At 53.5% G+C, this 18,305-nt stretch overlaps 2 protein-coding genes across 5 annotated transcripts in view; one reads left to right on the top strand and one right to left on the bottom strand.

The window, feature by feature from the left end:
• The window catches only part of ATXN2 (ataxin 2), a 148,059-nt gene extending 139,925 nt beyond the window's left edge, over positions 1–8,134 (top strand). Inside the window, exon 28 of the transcript XR_012125345.1 lies at positions 7,731–8,134. The gene's annotated coding sequence lies outside the window, so the exon portion shown is untranslated. The remainder of the gene's footprint in view (positions 1–7,730) is intronic.
• Positions 1–14,813, bottom strand: part of SH2B3 (SH2B adaptor protein 3) — a 35,805-nt gene extending 20,992 nt beyond the window's left edge. For 2 of the 4 annotated variants that reach the window (XM_037014358.2, XM_037014361.2), the window contains exons 1-2: positions 14,435–14,811; positions 4,279–5,055 (exon numbers count right to left, since the gene is read on the bottom strand). In XM_037014358.2, coding sequence (XP_036870253.1) covers positions 4,279–5,028 — 750 coding nt within the window. In that variant the 5' untranslated portion in view covers positions 5,029–5,055; positions 14,435–14,811. Of the gene's footprint in view, positions 1–4,278; positions 5,056–7,112; positions 7,286–14,434 lie in introns of all 4 variants that reach the window. The other 2 variants (XM_037014359.2, XM_037014362.2) reach the window with 2 other exon arrangements.
• Between the last annotated feature and the right edge of the window lie 3,492 nt (positions 14,814–18,305).

The raw sequence follows: 18,305 nt of genomic DNA, 5'->3' as shown, positions 1-18,305 counted from the left end.
GATGGCACACCTCAGGCCTGTCCTGGCTGGGGCTGGCACCTGCAGCCTCTTGCTCAAGGGAGCCAGTATGACTGTGTGGGTGGTGGCTTGGGAACAGGCACCCCTTGGGATCGGGGTTCAGATCTCCCCTCTCCCAGCCTCGGTGTCCTCCCCACCAAGTGAGCCAATGGGCTCGACCTTGCGGCAAGGACTTGATAGCAAGCATTGAGGGCATAGTGGGTGCCCATTCAATGTGGTAAAACTGCTCACCCAGCCTCACCCAGCCCAGGGTTCAGAGATGCCCAAGGAGAGGGAGGTGCCATGGGTAAGCAGGCACATGACCAGTCTTCTAAGAGTACCACGCCAAGGCCAGTCTGCCACCAGAAGACCACAGGCAACCCCAGAGAGCTCCTCCTGCCCACGACCACAGGGCCTGAACCCTCCGGTGCTCGCACACTCTTAGTGTGAAGCCTTAAGTCCCCATGGTGGCCCATGAACCCCACCCTCCTGGCTCACCCCACTCCAGCCCCAGGCCACTTGGTTGTTCCTCAAAGTCTCCTGGTTATGCCCACCACAGGCCCTGGGCCTCCTTCACCCATGTTTTTCGGGTCTGTCACCTTCTCTCATGTTGGGTGTCACCTCCTGACAAGGAGCCTTCCATAACCACTGACCAATGACCAGTGGCAGTCATTCCCTCCTGAGGCCACCACACAGTAGGAGGGAAGGTAGACCCCCCTCCTGCCCACCTGCAGGGGTGCCTCTGAAACCAGAGGACACAGACTTTTTCACAAAAGAGGGCTTCGGAGCTCAGCAAGTAGCCACAGGTGTCCCCTCCAGCTACCCCCACCCCCTACCCCAGCAACCTGGCCACGGCCTCCACTCACACAGCCCGTAACAAGAGGTCCCTTCCCCACAGCCCTCTTGAGGACCCCTGAGGGGGCTGCTGCGAACACCCCTACGTTATAGATGAATAGACTGAGGCTCCAAGTGGGGAAGTGACTGGCCCAGAGTCACACAGCTGGTCAGGAGGAGTTGGTACCCGTGAGCCCCTGGCCTCAGATCCTGAATGCCATTTGCTTGGCTGAGGCCCAAGTGACATCCTGGGCCAGCTGCCCTCAGTTCTTGCCCTCCAGGACTCCTACTCTGGGCAGAAAGGATCATCTCCAGGCTGGTGCCGAATACCCTTTAAGTGACAGAGCTCTGTTGTGAACCCAGGGGTCAAGCCCTTACCATCCACCGGCTGTCAAACCTTCCTTTTCCTTCTGTTTAAAGCTGCTCCATAGACAGCTCTAGTGTCAGAGGTCAAGACTGCCCCCCTGGCAAGCGCCCTCAAGACTTGTAGTCTAAGTAAATTCAGCCCAGAAACTGAATTCCCTGAATCACTCAAGGTGAAATTCAGGAACGGACCCTAGACTGTTCCAAGCACAATGGGAAGCTGTCAGAGGCTGATGGGGCTGTGGCTGCTCTGCCAGGCCACACGAGGGGCTGCTCACCTTGTAGGCAACACCCAGGGTCCCACAGCATCACCAAGCCTACGACAGAGCCCCAGGCAGCCTGGGCAGAGGGGTGAGCCCCAGAGACCCAGCTGCCCCCCTACCACCACCCCCACCAGGCCCTGGCTTCTCCAGGGCAGACCACCACTGCCTAGCTCTGAGGGCTCTGCCCCGGGCCCCCCAATCCGGGCTCCTGAAGAATAGGAACCTGGATAGTGCCTCTCACCTGGACACCGTGGGTTCAACCAGCACTGGACACAAATCTGTTCTCAGCCCCCAAAGTCATCACTGTAATAACCGTAACAAGGAGAGCTGGTGACTAAGCACTGAGCACTTTGAACTCAGGTGCATTTGACTCCTAACACCCAACTTTCCAAGATAGTTCACTCCAAGCAGCAGCAATTATTTTTTAAAGTAGAGTTTTGTAGGGAAAATGCTAACAAACAGATGTGATACCCCATGCTACCACACAGATCAGATCACATGTTTCGGCCATTTTTGCTTCTCATGGTGTCACAGCCCCGAGACTTGAAAAATGACGAGAAAACAGAGTTTTATCTGCACTTGTGTTTTTCTGACAGCTTCCCATTGTGTTTGGCATAAACTGCTAACTCCTCATGGGATCCTCTGACTGCATATACTCCTCTATGCCCCATTTTCCCTCCCTGTGCTCCCATCACACTGGCCCCTTCTGTGATACTCTCCAAAACATGCAGAATGCTTTCCCATCACAGAGCCTGTGCCCATGCCCTTTGCCTGGAATGTGGAGATTCTGAGCTCAGGATTAAGATCTCCTTCTGGAAGTCATTTCCTCAAGACTTACTGTGAAGCTTTGATTAAGTTTGTCGTGTTGGCGTAAGTACAGACACATGGGCCAGTGGGACAGAAGAGGAGTCCAAATGGACACTGGATTTAGGATGAAAGCAGCACTGCAATCCAATAGGGAAAAGATGGTCACATCAGCAAATCGTGCTGTACAACAGTAAAATCATGACCCCTACCTCACACCATACACAAAAAGTAACCTGAGATACATCTTGGTCCAACTGTAAAGGACAACAATTGATAAACTGGACTTCATTAAAATTAAGAACTCTGTGCATGAGAGATTCCATTAAAGGAGTAAAAAGACAATCCAAAGAGATATTTACAATATAAAGAAAGTATAGACAGAATATATAAAAACTCTTACACATCAATAAGAAAAGCACGACAACTCAGTAAAAAATATAAGCACTTCACAAGAATCAATGCCAATGGCCAATAAACACATGAAAAGTTGCCTAACCTCATGAGTCATCAAGGAAACGCAAATTAAAGTGCAGTGAGATACCAGTACACATCCCCTAGAAGAAGTGAAAGGAAAATAAGACTGAAGCCTGTTGGTGGGGATATAAAATTGTACAGCCACTTTGGAAACGTGCCAGAATTTTCTTTTAAAGTTAAACACGCACTTACCATATGATCTAGCAAGCCCACTTCTAGACACCTGAGAGAAATGGAAGACATATCTACACAGTGACCTATATGTAAACATCATACCAGCATTGTTATAAGTCCCAAAGTAGAAACAATCCACATGTCCATCAACAAATGCATGGATAAGCCAATTATGGTACATCTACACAATGGGGCACTACTTGGTGATAAAAAATGAACTGACACACACAAGAATATGGAACACATCTCTAGAACATTATGCTGGGCAAAGCAGCCATACATAAAAGGCAACATGCTGCTTGACTCCATTAGATGAAGTTCAAGAACAGAGGAGTTTGATGTGCCAAGCAGGAATTGCAGTATGGGTTGGGGATACTGACATGGAGGAGGCAGGAGGGAGCCCCCTGGGGAGCAGGTCACAGGGGTGCACACACAAAGACCCTCAGGAGCCTCCAGAGCACATCACACACTCAGGGTGCACAGGTGACACCACAGGGAGGCTTACAGAGAAGGCTGCTTCACACAAGGATTCCCTGGCAACACTGCATCCCAATCACCAAGTTAGAGCCTCTCAGGTATCCTCCTGGAGGCCCCCTTGCTTTTCCTTTAGAACCAATATGTAGATTACAAGTCCATGCTCACAGACAGGTTTGTTCCAGTAGCCTCCACTAAGATGCCAGTTCTCCCTGCAGTGGGTACATGCCTGGTACATAGCAAGTGCTCAGTAAATGTATGTTTAATGAATGCATAATTGTCACTCTCCTCTACCCAGACTATGACCCCTGAGGGCTGGGGTCACATCTGCTTTGCTCATTCTACAGCAAGGCCCTGGCACCTGATAGGGCTACAAAGAGAAAGCAATGAAATGAAAGCCACATGGTCCCATCCACGTGAGACACCTGGGTCAGATAAGGTTTGTCAGGTGTGCGGAACACAGCGAACCTGTCTCAACTGCACATCTGGAATTAGGTTGGCCGCAAAAGAAAAAGACAAAACTTTAAAAATTTGAAGCAAAATCAGACATCAACAAATAATTCCACGCCGGTTCTGAACCCCGTAGAAGAAAACCTATTTGTCACAGCCCGTCTGGGTCAAGGTTTTCAAGGACCTTGGAGTAGCCTGGCACAAGCCCGGGTGCCGCCCACATATGGTGTCCCTGGAGTGTCTACAAATCCCTGGCCGTACTGCTCAGAACCTTCAGGTCATTGGAAACAAGGAAAGCCAGAGATGTCACAGCCAAGAGGCACCAAGGACACGTGACAACTAAATCTTAATATCGTATCCCAGAGCTGAAAAGGGACATGAGGGGGAAAGAGCAAAATCCGAAGAAACCAGTGAGTCCGGTTAGGAGAAGCGAGCAGCGTACCTTGGGTGGGTCGAAGAGCTCCAGCACGCGGGCCGCGCCCTCGGGGCCCCGGGCGCCCCGCAGTGCCAGCCGGCCCCGCTGCCAGCGCGCGCCGCTGTCCATGGAGGCCTCGTCGGCCAGGCTGTAGCGCAGCGTCGCCTCCTTGAGGGCCTCGGGCAGCGGCTCCCGAGCCAGGCTCCAGGGCAGGCGCTTCCGGACCGGGCCGGGCCGGGCCGGCGCCTCTCCCGCGGCCCCGGCGGCGGGCAGCTCCCCGGCCGAGCCGCGGCGGAGGATGTGGCGGAGGCTGTGGCGCAGGTGCTGGAGGGAGTAGGCGGGCGGCCGCGGCGGGGCCAGCTCCTCCGAGCTGCGGGCCTTCGGCAGGGCAGGGGCGGCGGCGCCTGCGCCCGGCTCAGCGGGGGACACCTCGGCCTTGGTGGGGGGCCCGCGGCCCGTCTCACGGTAGTCGCGCGCCGGCGGCGCGTTCCGGAGCCCCGACGGCCCGGGCGCCCAGCCCTCGCGCACCTCGCGGCAGAAGTAGCGCTGGAAGAGATCGGTGAACTGCAGTGACACGAGCTCGGCGCGCAGCGGCGCGTGGTGCGGGTGCTCGCGGGCGAAGAGCCAGTACTGCCGGGCCAGCTCCCGGGCAGTGGCCACGGCGTGCAGCTCGCAGAACTCGCTCCAGCCCCGCGGGGACGGAGACGCGGCCGCTGCTGCAGATGAGGCAGAGCATGCGGAGGAGGCCGAGGAGGGCTGCAGGGCCGGCCCGTTCATGGCGGAGACCGAGGTGGAGCGGCCAGGCTGAAAGACACAGTGGGACAGGCAGCACACGGTGAGCGGAGGGCTCCTTACATCCACCACTGCCAGCCATGCTCTTCACCACGCACGACATCAAAAGCAAAAATTACTAACACCCAGTGTCAGTAAACACGCAGTGAAATGGGCACTCCCTTTCAATGCTGCCACTACTGTTAAGGGGAACAGACTTTTTAGAGGGCAATTTTGCAGGACCATTTTCTGCCCCAGTAACTCCACTTTTAAGTATTGGAGAGAATCCTTGCTCTCATGTGCACAGAGGCATGGACAGGACATTCCCCTGTTAGACGTTTCCTGCCCCCACATTTGTAATAGGGAACAAGTAAGTACAACCTAAACACCCATTCACCAGAGACTGGTGAGATGAACTGTGGTACATCTGCAAGCTGGAATATCCTGCAGCAGTGGAAAAGGAGGGGAATCTGTGCTACCACCTCGGAGAGAGATCCAAGGCACACCATTCAGTAAAAGAGCAAACCACAGAATGCAAACTATGCAATCCCATTTATATGAACATGCACAAAACCAAACTACCAATTTTTATGTGTACATGCATGTATTTAAGTTGTGGATAAAAAAGCTGTGGCTGGAACAAACCCACTCAGAGACAGAGGTGACCTCTGAGTAGGAACCAGAATTGAGGTGCAGGGAGAAGTAACCAAGGAAGACTGCTGCCACTTGTTTCAAAAATATGGTTAAGAACAGAGAACTTGGAGCATGGGTTCAAATCCCAGCCCCACCACTTACTAGTTGTGCGACCTTCAGTGAATAGATTTCTACCTTAGTTTCCCCATGTGCAAAATAGGGACCATATCTCCACCTACCTCTTATCAGTGTTATGAGGATTAATTGAGTTAATAAATGTAAAGGCCTTAGAAGCTAGAAAAGCCTAATAAGAGCTGGCTGCTGTTACTATTTACATGTTACAAGAGTATATTATTGATGTCAATCAAAATTAATATTAAACAAAGACTAAAAGGGAATACATTTAACAAGACTCACAAAGGGGTACAAAGGCTCTCCCTTGCCTGCCCATTTCAACTGTGGCTCCCTTCTCCTCCCACCCCACGGGTCCTTAGCACCACACAAAGTGGCAGAAGCCCCCATACCCTCTGCTGTCCGCGGTGCTGAACCCTGGGCCTCTCTGGTTACCATCAGTACCACCTTTCTTTCCAACTAAGCCTGACTGGGCCCAGGGGCTTCACTGGGGATCATGTAAACATGGCTGCTCAGTCACACCACCCCCCACCGAAATATTATACTTAGGGCTTCCTGTGTACCAGGCACTGTGTAAGGCCCCGAGGGCACCACTTTCCTGGGGCCACATCACGAACACACACACACAGGCTGTGTGGCCTCTGACAACTGACTGGACCTCTCTGAATCTGTCTCCTCATCTGTCAAACAGGGAGCAGCATGGTATCCACTGCATAAGATGGTCATATGGGGTCCATGAGATGGCACTCATGGTGGATTACCTGAACCCGGGAACTGAGGGTCTTTCTGCATGCTGGGCAGACCTGCAGGGCCATGAGGGCCCCGCAGCTGTTTGCATCAGGACACCCCAGATGGTGCAGATTAGGTGCCTCTGCACCAGCCAGGAGGATACTTGGCCCAGAGTCGACATTCTTGTACATCATAGGGTCTTTGGTGTGTACACATGGTGGGCACTTTGTACACAGTAGGTAGTCAATAAAAGCTGCCAAGCAGAAGGAAAGGGAGAGGGACCACCACACTGCCAAGAAAACCACCTTGTAAACTGAAGGGGATTTTATCTGCACATGTGGGAAGTTTGTCAGTAGTCAACCCCACCGCCACCCCATACCCATTCCACAGCACCAGTGAGGCAGGCACTGTCTTCACAGGTTGGGGGCCCCAGAGAGCTCTTCCAGACCCACACTCCTGTTCCTCCTTCCCCACTCACACCAGTTGCCTTGGGCAATTGCATCAGGGTCCTTCTGCGCTGCCTGCTCTCAGTCAACTTCCAGTCTCACACAGGACTGACAAAAAAGGTGATGGGGCTCTGAGAGCCCTGAACTCACCAATCAATTCGAGTCCTGAACTTGTCCTTCAGTATGCTGGTCACATGCCATCATTCAATAACTGTGAGTTAATTAGTGGCTATTCCCCCACCAGACTGTGAGCTCTTCTAGGCCAGGAGCTCTTCCCTGCTCCATCCCCAGTTCCTAGCATGCAACAGGAGCTCAATAAATGCCTATGGAATGAAAGAATATAAGCATTGAGGCCTGCTGCATTTGCAGCCTCCCGCTCCTCTGGCAGATGCATGGAGGCCAGCACCCACCATCAGCCACCTCCTGCTGGGCCACATCACCTCCCGGGCACCCTGGGCCTCTGTCCATGCCTGTCTCTTTGCCTGGAACACCTGTCCCTGTCCACCCCTGTATGTCACCCTCAAAGCCCAATGACAGGACCAAGCCCTGGCAGGAGTCTTCTTGGAACAGCTGTGCCTGCCTCACTGCCCAGGCAATGGCTGGCAGCCTCCACCATGGCCCCTAACTCCAGTTCCCACATCAGAAGAACAGCTTGTACCAAGCACTTGCTGTATACCAGGTATTGTTCTAACTGCTTCAGAATATTAACTCTCACGAGGTTCACAAAAGCCCTAGGAAATAAGGCCAATAATTGTCCCCATTTTACAGATGGAGAAACTGAAGCACAGAGAGGTCCTGCAGCCGGCAATCAACAGAAACCCCCCAACAGCAGGCACCCCCAAAATGTCTGATCAGGGCCCAAATGCACACCACGAGGAAGATTCACATCCCAGAGGATGTTTATTGAGTGGGATCCGGAGGAGGGAACATAAAGGTCTTATTGAGCTCCTGCTGGAATCAGGAGGTATCAGCAACTCTGTCCAGGTCCAAACCCATCAGATGGTTGGGAAAATAGCCACAAGATAAAAATTTTAAAGCATAATAATTCAACATTTTTATATATTGCAAAATGATCACCATGGTTCTTACTGTATACCTGAAACTAACATGTCAACTATATTGCAATTTAAAAAACAAAAACAGCAATAAATGAGTTTCTGGTTTTCTGTGTACCTTGTTCTGTGCTAAACACTTTTGAATATATTCATTCACTTAATTCCCACTGGAGAGGGGAGTCCTATCTTTTATGCACATCCTTTAGATGAGAAAACCAAATCATGGGAGGAGTGGCTTGCTCAGGGTCACAGGGCCAGCAAGAGGCAGGGCCAGGATCAGAACCTGCTTCTCTGCTAGCAAGTGCTAGGTGGACACGGACACTGCTTCCTTACTGTTCTCCTCCAACCTGCAGCGTTTGTGCCCCAAGGCCATCTCAGTCCTGCTCACTTGCCAGGGCCTGGTTAGAGTTGATGCTCCAGAAACATTAGGTGTATGAATTAGGCAACACCGGGGATGAAGGCTGGCTGCCGTTTGCAGTCATGCTCCTGACCCACGTGGATTGACAGAAAAGGTGGTGGGGCTCTGAGAGACCCACCGAGAACCCTCCCACCCAGATGCCAGATGACCTCTCCAGGACGGAGTTGCCAGCCAAACCTGGGTTTAGTCCTGCCTTTGCCATTCTTTGCTGTGTGATGCAGAAAGGGGGTGGGGGCTCCCTGAGCCTCAGTATTCCCATCGGTAAAATGGGCCGATGTTTGTCTCTTGGCAGCCACTAGGAACATTCTAAGAACTAAAATCTGTTCGGTGCCTGGCATGGGGCTCAGGGTACAAGTGGCTATTGCTATTTTATTACTATTATTGTTAGAAAGAGGAGCCCTGGCTCCAGAGCATGTCAGGCCTGCCTGCCATGAGAAACCACAGGGGGAGCCTGGCCAGGCTGGGGGGGTCACGGGAACCCGAACAAACGTCCTTCTCAGGGGAGAGGCGACCCTGGGCAGGATCTCTGTGCAGGAAGTTGCCAGCCAGAGCACTCAGCTGTGGCCCACGCCTGGGAGGTTTCCTGGCTGGGCAGGCAGCCAGGCTGCAGGCAGGTGGTCCCTCCTTGGGCCTCAGCCCAGGTGGTAGCCACTTACTGAGCACTCACTCTTGCCAGGCACCGAGGAAGAGCGATGAATCAGATCATGCGACCCTGGATCAGGGCCTGAGAAGCTCTCGGCAGAACAATTACTGGTCACCTGGGGGTTCCCAGGAGACCCTAGGCTTAGGCTTGGGGTTATAAGTAGGTCATCTTTGGGGGCACTTCTGTCTCCTACCCACCAGAGTATCTGAGAGTCTCAGTGGACAGTGGCATGAATAGCCTTCCACACAGAAGGACCTGCAAATTCAGGGATTCCTTCCCGCCTGCTCAGCCTGGGCTTCTGGAGCATGGAGCTTCCAGATGCAGTGAGGTGGGGCACACCACTATTACCCCAAATCCAACAGGGTGAGGAACAAGGACACTGGTATGGAGCAGGAAGATGGCACTCTGGCACCCCACCCACCAAGTCCCCATAGCAAACACATGGAGGGGGAGGCCGCTCCCTCCATGCCCATCCTAGCACCCTGGGTTCTGCCTCTCAGGACACTCACACAGCAGTGTCCAGCAGAGTACCTGCAAAGGGCAACCCAGAGAGGGGTGTAAAGTCTTCGCCCATGCTTGGTGTCCTCCGTTCAAGCATATCCATCCTAAGGGACTCTCAAGCCTCTACTAAGTTGGAGAGAAACCAGGCTCGGAACAGCTGGGAATCCTGGCTCCAAGCTGTGGGGCTCACCCTAAACCACGACCCCAGAGACCAAGGCTCGTCAGGCTCTCCTACCCAACCAGCCTGGGTAATAATGCAATCTGGAGAAGCTAACATTTCCCATTTAATGATCAGGCCCAGGTGCAGAGGAGGCCCTTACCCACCTGTGGGAATTCCACCTGCCAAGGCTTAGGAAGGACATTTTTAAATTGCGGTAAGTGAAGTTAAAATAAGCCAGTCCAGAGTCTCCATCCTCTCCCAGGATGACAGCTCCCCAGTCCCCAGCTCACTGATGTTTGAGCAGAAGTCTTACACCATCAGGAGACACCTCCTCCAGGGAGGCCTCTGGGTTGACTCCAGGACACAGCAAGCATTTCTGTCTTTCCTACCCACAGAACCAACTTCTGCAGGAACCCAGACCCTCTCCCTACCCAAGGAGGCCCAGAGAGTTGGGGAGATTTCAACATACACTGTCTGGCAGGTGGCCCACAGACCTTTCATACCATTTGGGCTAATCAGACTGTGGAGAAGCCCATGGGAAAAAGGTAGCAAAGGTTCTGGAGTCCTGGGGAGACTAAGAGGTGGGTTTTTCTGCCCTAGACCTTTGGGCAGCCAGCAGGACCACGAGGCACCTTCTCTGGGGTCACCTAATGCCCAGGGACATTTATCAGACTGGCACAGACTGCCAGAGCAGGAAATGTCCTTGGCTTCCTCTGCCCTGAACCCCGGCCACCTCCCCAGCTATGCCTCAGGAGGTGAGGAAGGCTAAGAAACATCTCCCCAGAATGGACAGTAATCTCCAAGCCACGGCCTTTGGGGCCCAGCGCGTGATGTCTTCCTTTAACAGCCCCTGAGTTGAGGGGAGAACCCCCTGACAAGGGGGTCCCATGGCCCTCAACAGTGCTACTTTGGGGTATGCTCAAGCCTCCTGCTCTTGTGCACCCCCCCCACACACACTCATCACCCTCTCTGGCCTCTCCTGTGAGATGACACCAGAGTGTCAGCTCTCAAGCACAGACTCCATACCAAAAGCCCTCTTTTGTGTCCACGTCTCCCAGCACCCCTATCAGGCACCCTGTGAGTCAGCTCCCGGTGAACAGGACATAGACTTCCTCCCAGGCCTCCCTGGGGACTCATAGGGCAGTGGCAGGCTCCCCCCGCCAGCCGGGGTGGGGGCCCACATCCGGGCAGGCCCCCAGGGGCTCCAGGCCTGGCTCATGAGGAAGCCTGCAGCCTGGCCCCCCTCACCGACCCCTGACAGGGTGGCGTGGGAGGAAAAATCTTCCAGCCATCTGCTCAGCTGCTGGGTTTCCGGCTGGGGCGGAGCCGAGGGACGCCAGGAGGACTTGCTCTCCTGGGGAGGGCCCCTTGCCCCTGCCGAGAGGAAGGACACCAGGCTGAGCTGCCCAGTGGCGGCCAGTGGGACCCTGGAGCCCTTGCCTACCAAAGAATTCTGGTTCCCCAGGTCTCAGGGCCCAAGTAAACAGGCATCCAGCTGTGGCCTTTGGACCTGCCCAGACCCCAAGGGACCTCAGGCCACCAGAAGCTAGGGAGCTGGGGCACAGGGCTCCTGGGTTCAATTAGGCTTGACTCAGCGTGTGACCCTAGCTGAGTCACTTCCCCTGGCAGCCTGCCCGCCTCAGTTTCCTCAAGGAGGGTAGCTGGGAACAGGGTCTGGCTGCGAACAAGCAATTTGTACTCCACCTCTGGACTCTCTGAGGCAGGTCAGCTGGAAGCAGCTTCCTACCCTGCCCAGCCAAGGAGCTGAACACCCAGGGGGCTCCTAGGTACTGTTTTCCCAGGAAACCTGGCAATTAAGTGCCAGCCCCTTCTTGGGCATTAATAGCAGTAGCTCACACTTGCTGAGCACTGGCACTGTGCATGCCTCTTCTCTAAACAACCCTATTGTGCAGTCATTAGTACACCATGTCACAGGTGAGGAGAGCCACAGCTCAGAGAGGCTAAAAGACATGCCTAAGGTCACACAGCCATAGCAATTACAGCCAACACAGTTTTGAGTCCCCACTCTGTGCATGGCTCATACACTTCACATATGAGCTCACACAGGCTCATAACCAGGAGAGACTAGGACTCTTAGCCCCCACTGGGCAGGTGAAGCCCGGAGGGGTTAGGTAACATGGCCTAGGCCTCGCCGCTGGAAACTGGCAAAGTCTCTTATTTGGCTCCAAAACCTATGCCAGGAAGAAGTGGAAGCTTAATAGGAGAGGCCTCTTGCATCATCATCTTCATCATCATCAATACTATCAGTCTGAGGCTCAGCACTGAGTCCTTTATATTCCACCTCCCCCTATTTAAAGTGGGCAGCCCTGGGACTGGGAGGTCCCCCAGGTGCCTCCAGCCCTGCCCCCTCTGCCTTTGGGGAGTTTCCATCAGGAGGTACAGGTGTCCTGGGGTGGCAGAGCCAGACCCAGATATCCAAGGGCCCCCATAGGCTGAGCTGCTGCAGGGCTACCCAGTGCCTGGTGGGCCCAGGCTATCATCCTATTTGGAGTGGTTTGACAGGATCCGACTTGTATTAGAAAGTTCTTTCTATAGGAGAAGGATTAAGCCCAGGGTTAAGAAGTGGGACCAGGGGGTCAGGAAGGAAAACAAGCAGAGATAACAACAAACAATGTAGTAACGATTCCATCATTATGACCGCTACTACTCCTGATCAAACTGTTCGAAACACTTTGTGAATTCATTTGTGGTTCCAATGATGCTAAGAAGTATGTACTATCATCACACCCATTTGGCAGAAGAGGAAACTGAGGCTCAGAGAGTTAAGCAAGGCCTTAGAGCCAGGAAGCACCAGCCCCTCATCCTGCTTGGGTCCTCAGAATCCTCCCAAAGCCTCAGGAAATCCCAGAGCTATACAGACTGGAGGTGCCCAAGGGATGCTGATGAGGGAAAATTCCACAGGCAGTAACAACACAAATGATGGTGATGATAAAAATAAAGCCACCACCTGTAATTGTACTCGTTCTCTGCCAGGCAGCAGGTGTTTTTCACACAGAGGCTCATTAAATCCCTACCAGAAGCCTTTTATTTACCTCATTTCACATAGGGGGAAACTGAGGTTCACAAGAGTCACTTGCTCACGCCCTCAGCTGGAAAGGGGCAGTGGGAGGATGGAACCCAAGACTCCAAGACCCTCCTCTGCCACTGGTGAGCTCCAGAAGTCCTCAGACTCCAGCAGCTGGTACTTTGGTCCAGCCCCTTCCCAACCAGCTGCCTCTGTGGCCCAGAGGGACTCACACAAGTTCCAGGAATGTTCACCCTTTTGCTCAGAAGGATTTTCCCTCCCAGAGGAGCACTGTGGGAAAAGGCTCCAAAAAGTGTATTAAAAATCCTTCCAACTTCCCCAACAGGCTCTAGCCTCTTCCAACTAGGCAGCCTCTGCCTGCTCTTCCCCCATTAGGGCTGGGTCTCCGGCCCCACAGGCCCAGGGAACCTCCAGAGTTGTTTCCACTCTGGCAGCCAGGTCAGTGGTGGGAAATCCAGACACAACTGGAGCCCACAACCCTGGAGATCCAGGTGCCTACCACCATGGCAGGGCCCAAGGGCTGGATGATAAGTGGGATGGACTGGAGGCCCTGGATGAGCCTGGTAGCTGGGATGTCAGGGGATGCTCATCTCCCAGACAAGGGAGATACGGGTCAGACCTCAGCCCCTCTAGTCTCCAGAGCTCAACCTTGGCCCTGCGGACATGCCTTGCCAGGCCCTGTGCTCTGACGACCCCACCCACAACCCAATTTCACTTCCTCCCACTAAGTCCAGCCAGGCCATGCTCCTCCCTGGAGGCCCCCAGCTGCAGGCTGTGACCTCCTCACCTACAGCATCGTGGCTTGGGAATGGGGAAGAGAAACAGGAGAATGAGGAAACTAAAGAAAAAAAGAAGCGGGACATGCAAGCAGGCCCCCTCCCCAGTTCCTCAAACGCAGTCCCCATTGCCCCAAAAGCCCCCATGACCAGAGAGAGGGAAGGGAGGGGGTTTCTGCACCAGGCATTAAAGGCCTCTGAAGTATCCTCCCAGGCCTGCTGACCTTTAAGGCCAACGCCCCCCACCATCCTGATTTTGGTGGGGGGATTCCCCTGGAGTCCCAGATCCAGAGTGTGAGGATCCCAGCTCCAAAAGGCCTGAGCTCTGGAACCCCTAACCTGAGAACCCCCAAATTCAGTGTCTTGGAGGCACCTGGCCTGGTCCACGTCCACAATGCAGGGAGTGGGGACACGGGCTTCCGGGGTCAGGGTTATTCCCCTTAGCCACATGGCCTGGCCTGGGAGAGTGGGGAGGGCTCTGCCATTCTCACAGCCTGTTTGATACTTTCACTTTCAAGGTACCAAGTGGTGACCCCGACCCCTCCTCACCAGACACAAGTTGTCTGCTGCCCTCGACCGGCTGGGCTACTTTAAGAGGTGGCCTGCGGGCTACTCACACCCTCCCTCAGCGCCTCCCCCACTGTCTTTGGCCATCCCATTACATCTCCAACACGTGTGGGTGTCGGCTGGGAGGGTGTCTCGGGAGCTGGGGAAGGCCCACCCCTGAGCACCCCCATCTGAGTTCACTGCAGGACAGTATCAGGCTTTTCGGGAGTGCGCAGACACTGGGCAGAATTGGACAGGAGGCTGCCTCCTCCCCCGTTAGAGCCCTCCCAGCTCCGGAGCCCGGCAGCGCCGGGAACGCGGGCTTACCTGAGAGAGAGGGGGTCCGGGCCCTGCCGGCCCATGGCGTCGCTCGTCCCCCCGGATCCCAAAATCCCGAGGGGGCGGGCGGGCCCCCGCCCTGGGCGCGTTCTCTCCCGCGCGCCGGCTCCTGGCTTGCGGCTCGCACGAGAGGGGCTCAGGCAGGAAACCCGAGCTCGGAAAATGGCCAGCGCCTCATCATTTCCGCCGCCAGCGCTTGACAGTTGCGGGAGGATGCGCCCCCGGGCCGCTGCCGGGGAAACTTTGCTGCCGGCGCGGTCTCCACCGCGGGCCGCGACAGTCCGGGCGGGCGGCCGGGCGGAGGCAGTGGCCCGAGCCCATGCCGCCCCGCGCCGTTATGTAAAGAGGAACCCGCTGTGCAAGCCGAGCGCGGAGGGGGAGGGAGGCCAGGGGGCGGGGCCCATGCGGGGCGGGGCCACTAGAGGCCACGCCCGACCCGCCCGCGAGCCAGTCTAGGCTAGAGGAGGCAGGCCCTGGGGGCGGGCCAGAACTGGCCCCTCCCACTAACCCTTCTCGGCGGCTGACCAAGGTGCTGGGGTCTCAGAAGGCGGGCCGGGTCGGGAGGCAGGGCCTCTACAAGTCACGCCCACAACTCGCCCACCGGACTTCGTATCCCTCAGCCTAAAGAAGGGAAAAACGGCGAAGGGGCGGGGCAGCCTTGGCTCCACCCACCTTGCGACGGCTCGCTAACGGGAGTCTCCGCGCTGCGGGGGCGGAGACAGAAAGGAGGGAGGAGGGGTCTGGGGGCGGGGCCGATCCTAGCCGCCTGGCTTCGAGGGGGCGCGCCCCTGCGGACTCCGTCCTGCCGGGCCTTATCTGCACGCGCCGGGCCAGTCCTTGCAATAGCCACCACAGCTTTCATCACCAGCCAGGGAAGGATTCAGCCCCACCCGGCCCGACTGTCCGCGACTCTGCTCAGCCGGCCCGCCACGACCGTACCCTCCCATTCGGGTTCTGTCCTCGCTCTCAGGTCTGCTCTTGTCGCAGCGCTTGCCCGCATAGACCCGCCTTTATCGGCCACCCGTCCCCTCCTGCAGGAGTGCATCTTTCTCCAGGAAGCACTCCAGGACCGCTGGCTCCTGCGCCCTCTGGACCTTCCTTTCTGCTCTGCCCAGTGTTACTTTCATTTTCTCTACGGGCCTTATATGGGGTAAGGTCCCCCTATATAGTAGGGTCCCCCTAATCTGAGGTGGAGCATATATCAGCCAGCCCCTTCCCCAATACATGGGAGCAAGAAAAGGAAAGAATGTGTCCTCCTCTCTCCGCTCCACAACTGGAAACAAGTTGGTTACATCCCCAGCTTGCTGGGGCCACATCACCTCTTTCCAAACAGCATATTCCTCCATTCCACTGCCTCCTCCTCTGACTACCCTTGGGCAAATGACTTCACTTCTCCATACCTCACTTTCCACATCTATGAAATGGAAATAAGAGCACCCACTCCACTGGGCTGTTGTGAAGATTAAATGATTTACTACATTAAAGCAGTTAGCATGGGGCTTTGCCGAGGGGAAAGTACTGCTACAGGAGTGTTATGCAATCAGGCAAAGTCCTGCCCTTGAAGGTACAGGAAAGGGTTCCCCACAAGATAGGGAATTCCAGACACCACCCTACTAGGGGAAGAGAGCTTGGTCAGTTATAGGATCCTTGGAGTCCAATACTTTGAAGGAACTGGCCAAAAATATGTGCTTTCCACCAATATATATTAAATACACTGGAGCTAAGACTCCCCCAACCATTGCAAGAAGGATCCAGGCATGATAAGATCTGAGGCAAGGACATTCCAGGGCAAAGGAACAGCAAGTGCAAAGGTCCTGCGATGGAAATCAGCTTAATCTGTTTAGAGAAGGTCAAGAAGGCAGTGGTGATACCTAAACTGATAGATGGGAAGAGATGAGTTGGAAAGGTGGGCCCATTCCATGGAGACTTGAAAGTCCTGGTGGCAAGTTTGGGAATTATCTTGAGAGCAGTAGGGAGCCATGGAGGTTTGAGTAGAGGGACTTGTTGAGCTTGAGATTCAAGCTGCAAAGTCTCGAGTCAGCAGCCCGTTAGGAGGTGTCTCTGTGATGCTCACTACAGCACCTGAAGATGTGGGACAAGGGGGCCTCAGGAAAGCCTAAACTGATCACTCCATGTTATCTCTTTATTACACTTGGGGCACTGAGGCCCAGAGAGAGCAGTCACTTGCCTAGAGTCACACAGCTGCCAGGGGACACCAAAAGAGCAGCCAGGTACACAACAGTTGTCAAATGGTTGCTGAAATCTGCCAGCCACAAGCACTTTCCCTCTCACTGCCCAGACAGCAGTTCTGCTGACTTAAATGGAGACTTGTGGTTCTTCCCCTTTTTAATCACGGTGCAAACCTTCTCTCGCGCCAGATTTCTCTGAGGCCCAAAGTGGTTTCCTTTCTCGCTTAATTTCTTCTCGCCACGCATCCCCTGCAGAGTTGTATCTTGTTTCAAAGCTCTTCGATGATCAAGATTTCTCACCCTGTTTTCGGTTTTCCTTAGAAAAGCAAAGGGTATACAACGAATACCCCCCTACAACGAATCGCCTCGCCCTAGATTCAAGAACACAGAGGCTCGGAGCAGCGATTTCATCTTCTGCGCGGGGAGCCCGCCGGCCGTGGCTCCTCCCACTTCACAGGTCACTGGGGCCCCAAGAGGGAAAGAGTTTGTTCCAATTCCCCGGAAACGGACCAGGCTGTCTTAGCCGAGCCCTTCCTTCTGACGGTGAGAAACGCTGAACAGAAGAGTGCCTACTGCCTGCCTCGTTCTGGGGCTGGAGACTCTCAGAGTTAACAACAAAACAATAGACGATAGCAATATTAATGCATACTTATTAATACCCTTAATAGTAATATTCACAAGTGATATTAGTAACAATAACAAGAGTTAACCAGTATAGGATTAATAATAAAGGATTGACAATAATAAACATAATGCAACAATAGCTAATAGGTCTAACTAACAATAATAATAGCTACTATTAGCCATTACGGAATAATAGCAAATACAAAACAAGAATAGGATGCTAGTGGTAATAATAAATTTAATAATAACTGTTAACAGGTCTAGGATTGATAGTGGTAATAGCTAATGGTTATATGGTTAATATTAATATCATTAAAAAACAATAGAATAGTAATAAGATTAATAAGGAATATAATGTAATCATAGGTAACAGTTCTAAGACTAACAATAATAGCACTTAGTTACAGGATTAATAATAACAAATATAAAAATAGCAGGATAGAATAGGATTAACAGGAATAGATATAATACTATAATCATAATAGCTAGCAATCTCAATTAATAATACAATAGTTTTTGAGGCTTGCTTCGTGCCATTGCTCTATACCAGTGTTGGCAAATGGAATTTTCTGTGATGATAGAAATATCCCATCTGTGCTGTCTGGTAGGGTTGCACTAGCTGCACGATGCTATTGAGTACTTGAAATGTGCTAGTGTCACTGAGGAGCTGAATTTGTAATTTTAATGTTAATTAGTTAAAATTAAAGTAGCCACAAGTGGCTAGTGGCTACTGTACTGGACAGTGCAGCTCTGGGCATTTTACATATGTTAACTCATTTAATTCTCACGATGACCCTGGGGGAGGTATTTTACTCTTACCATTGTCTCATTTTACGGTGAGGAATCAAGGCACTGACAAAGTATGTCATTAGCCCTGATCATAGTCCCTCCCCACATCCTGGGCAGATTGCCATTGTCTTAAGAGGCCCCATAATTAATGATGAAGGCTCTAGGGTCATCCAGACAGACAGTTTTAGAATACTGTGTTCTGCATCTTCCTAGTTGTGTGACCTCTAGACTCCCTAGGCCTCAGTTTCCTCATCTGT

The sequence above is a fragment of the Manis javanica genome, chromosome 15, assembly GCF_040802235.1.
Source record: "Manis javanica isolate MJ-LG chromosome 15, MJ_LKY, whole genome shotgun sequence".
In the NCBI taxonomy this organism is placed as follows: domain Eukaryota; kingdom Metazoa; phylum Chordata; class Mammalia; order Pholidota; family Manidae; genus Manis; species Manis javanica.
The sequence above is the reverse complement of the archived record's forward strand: the minus strand, read 5'-3'. Positions and strand labels throughout refer to the sequence as shown.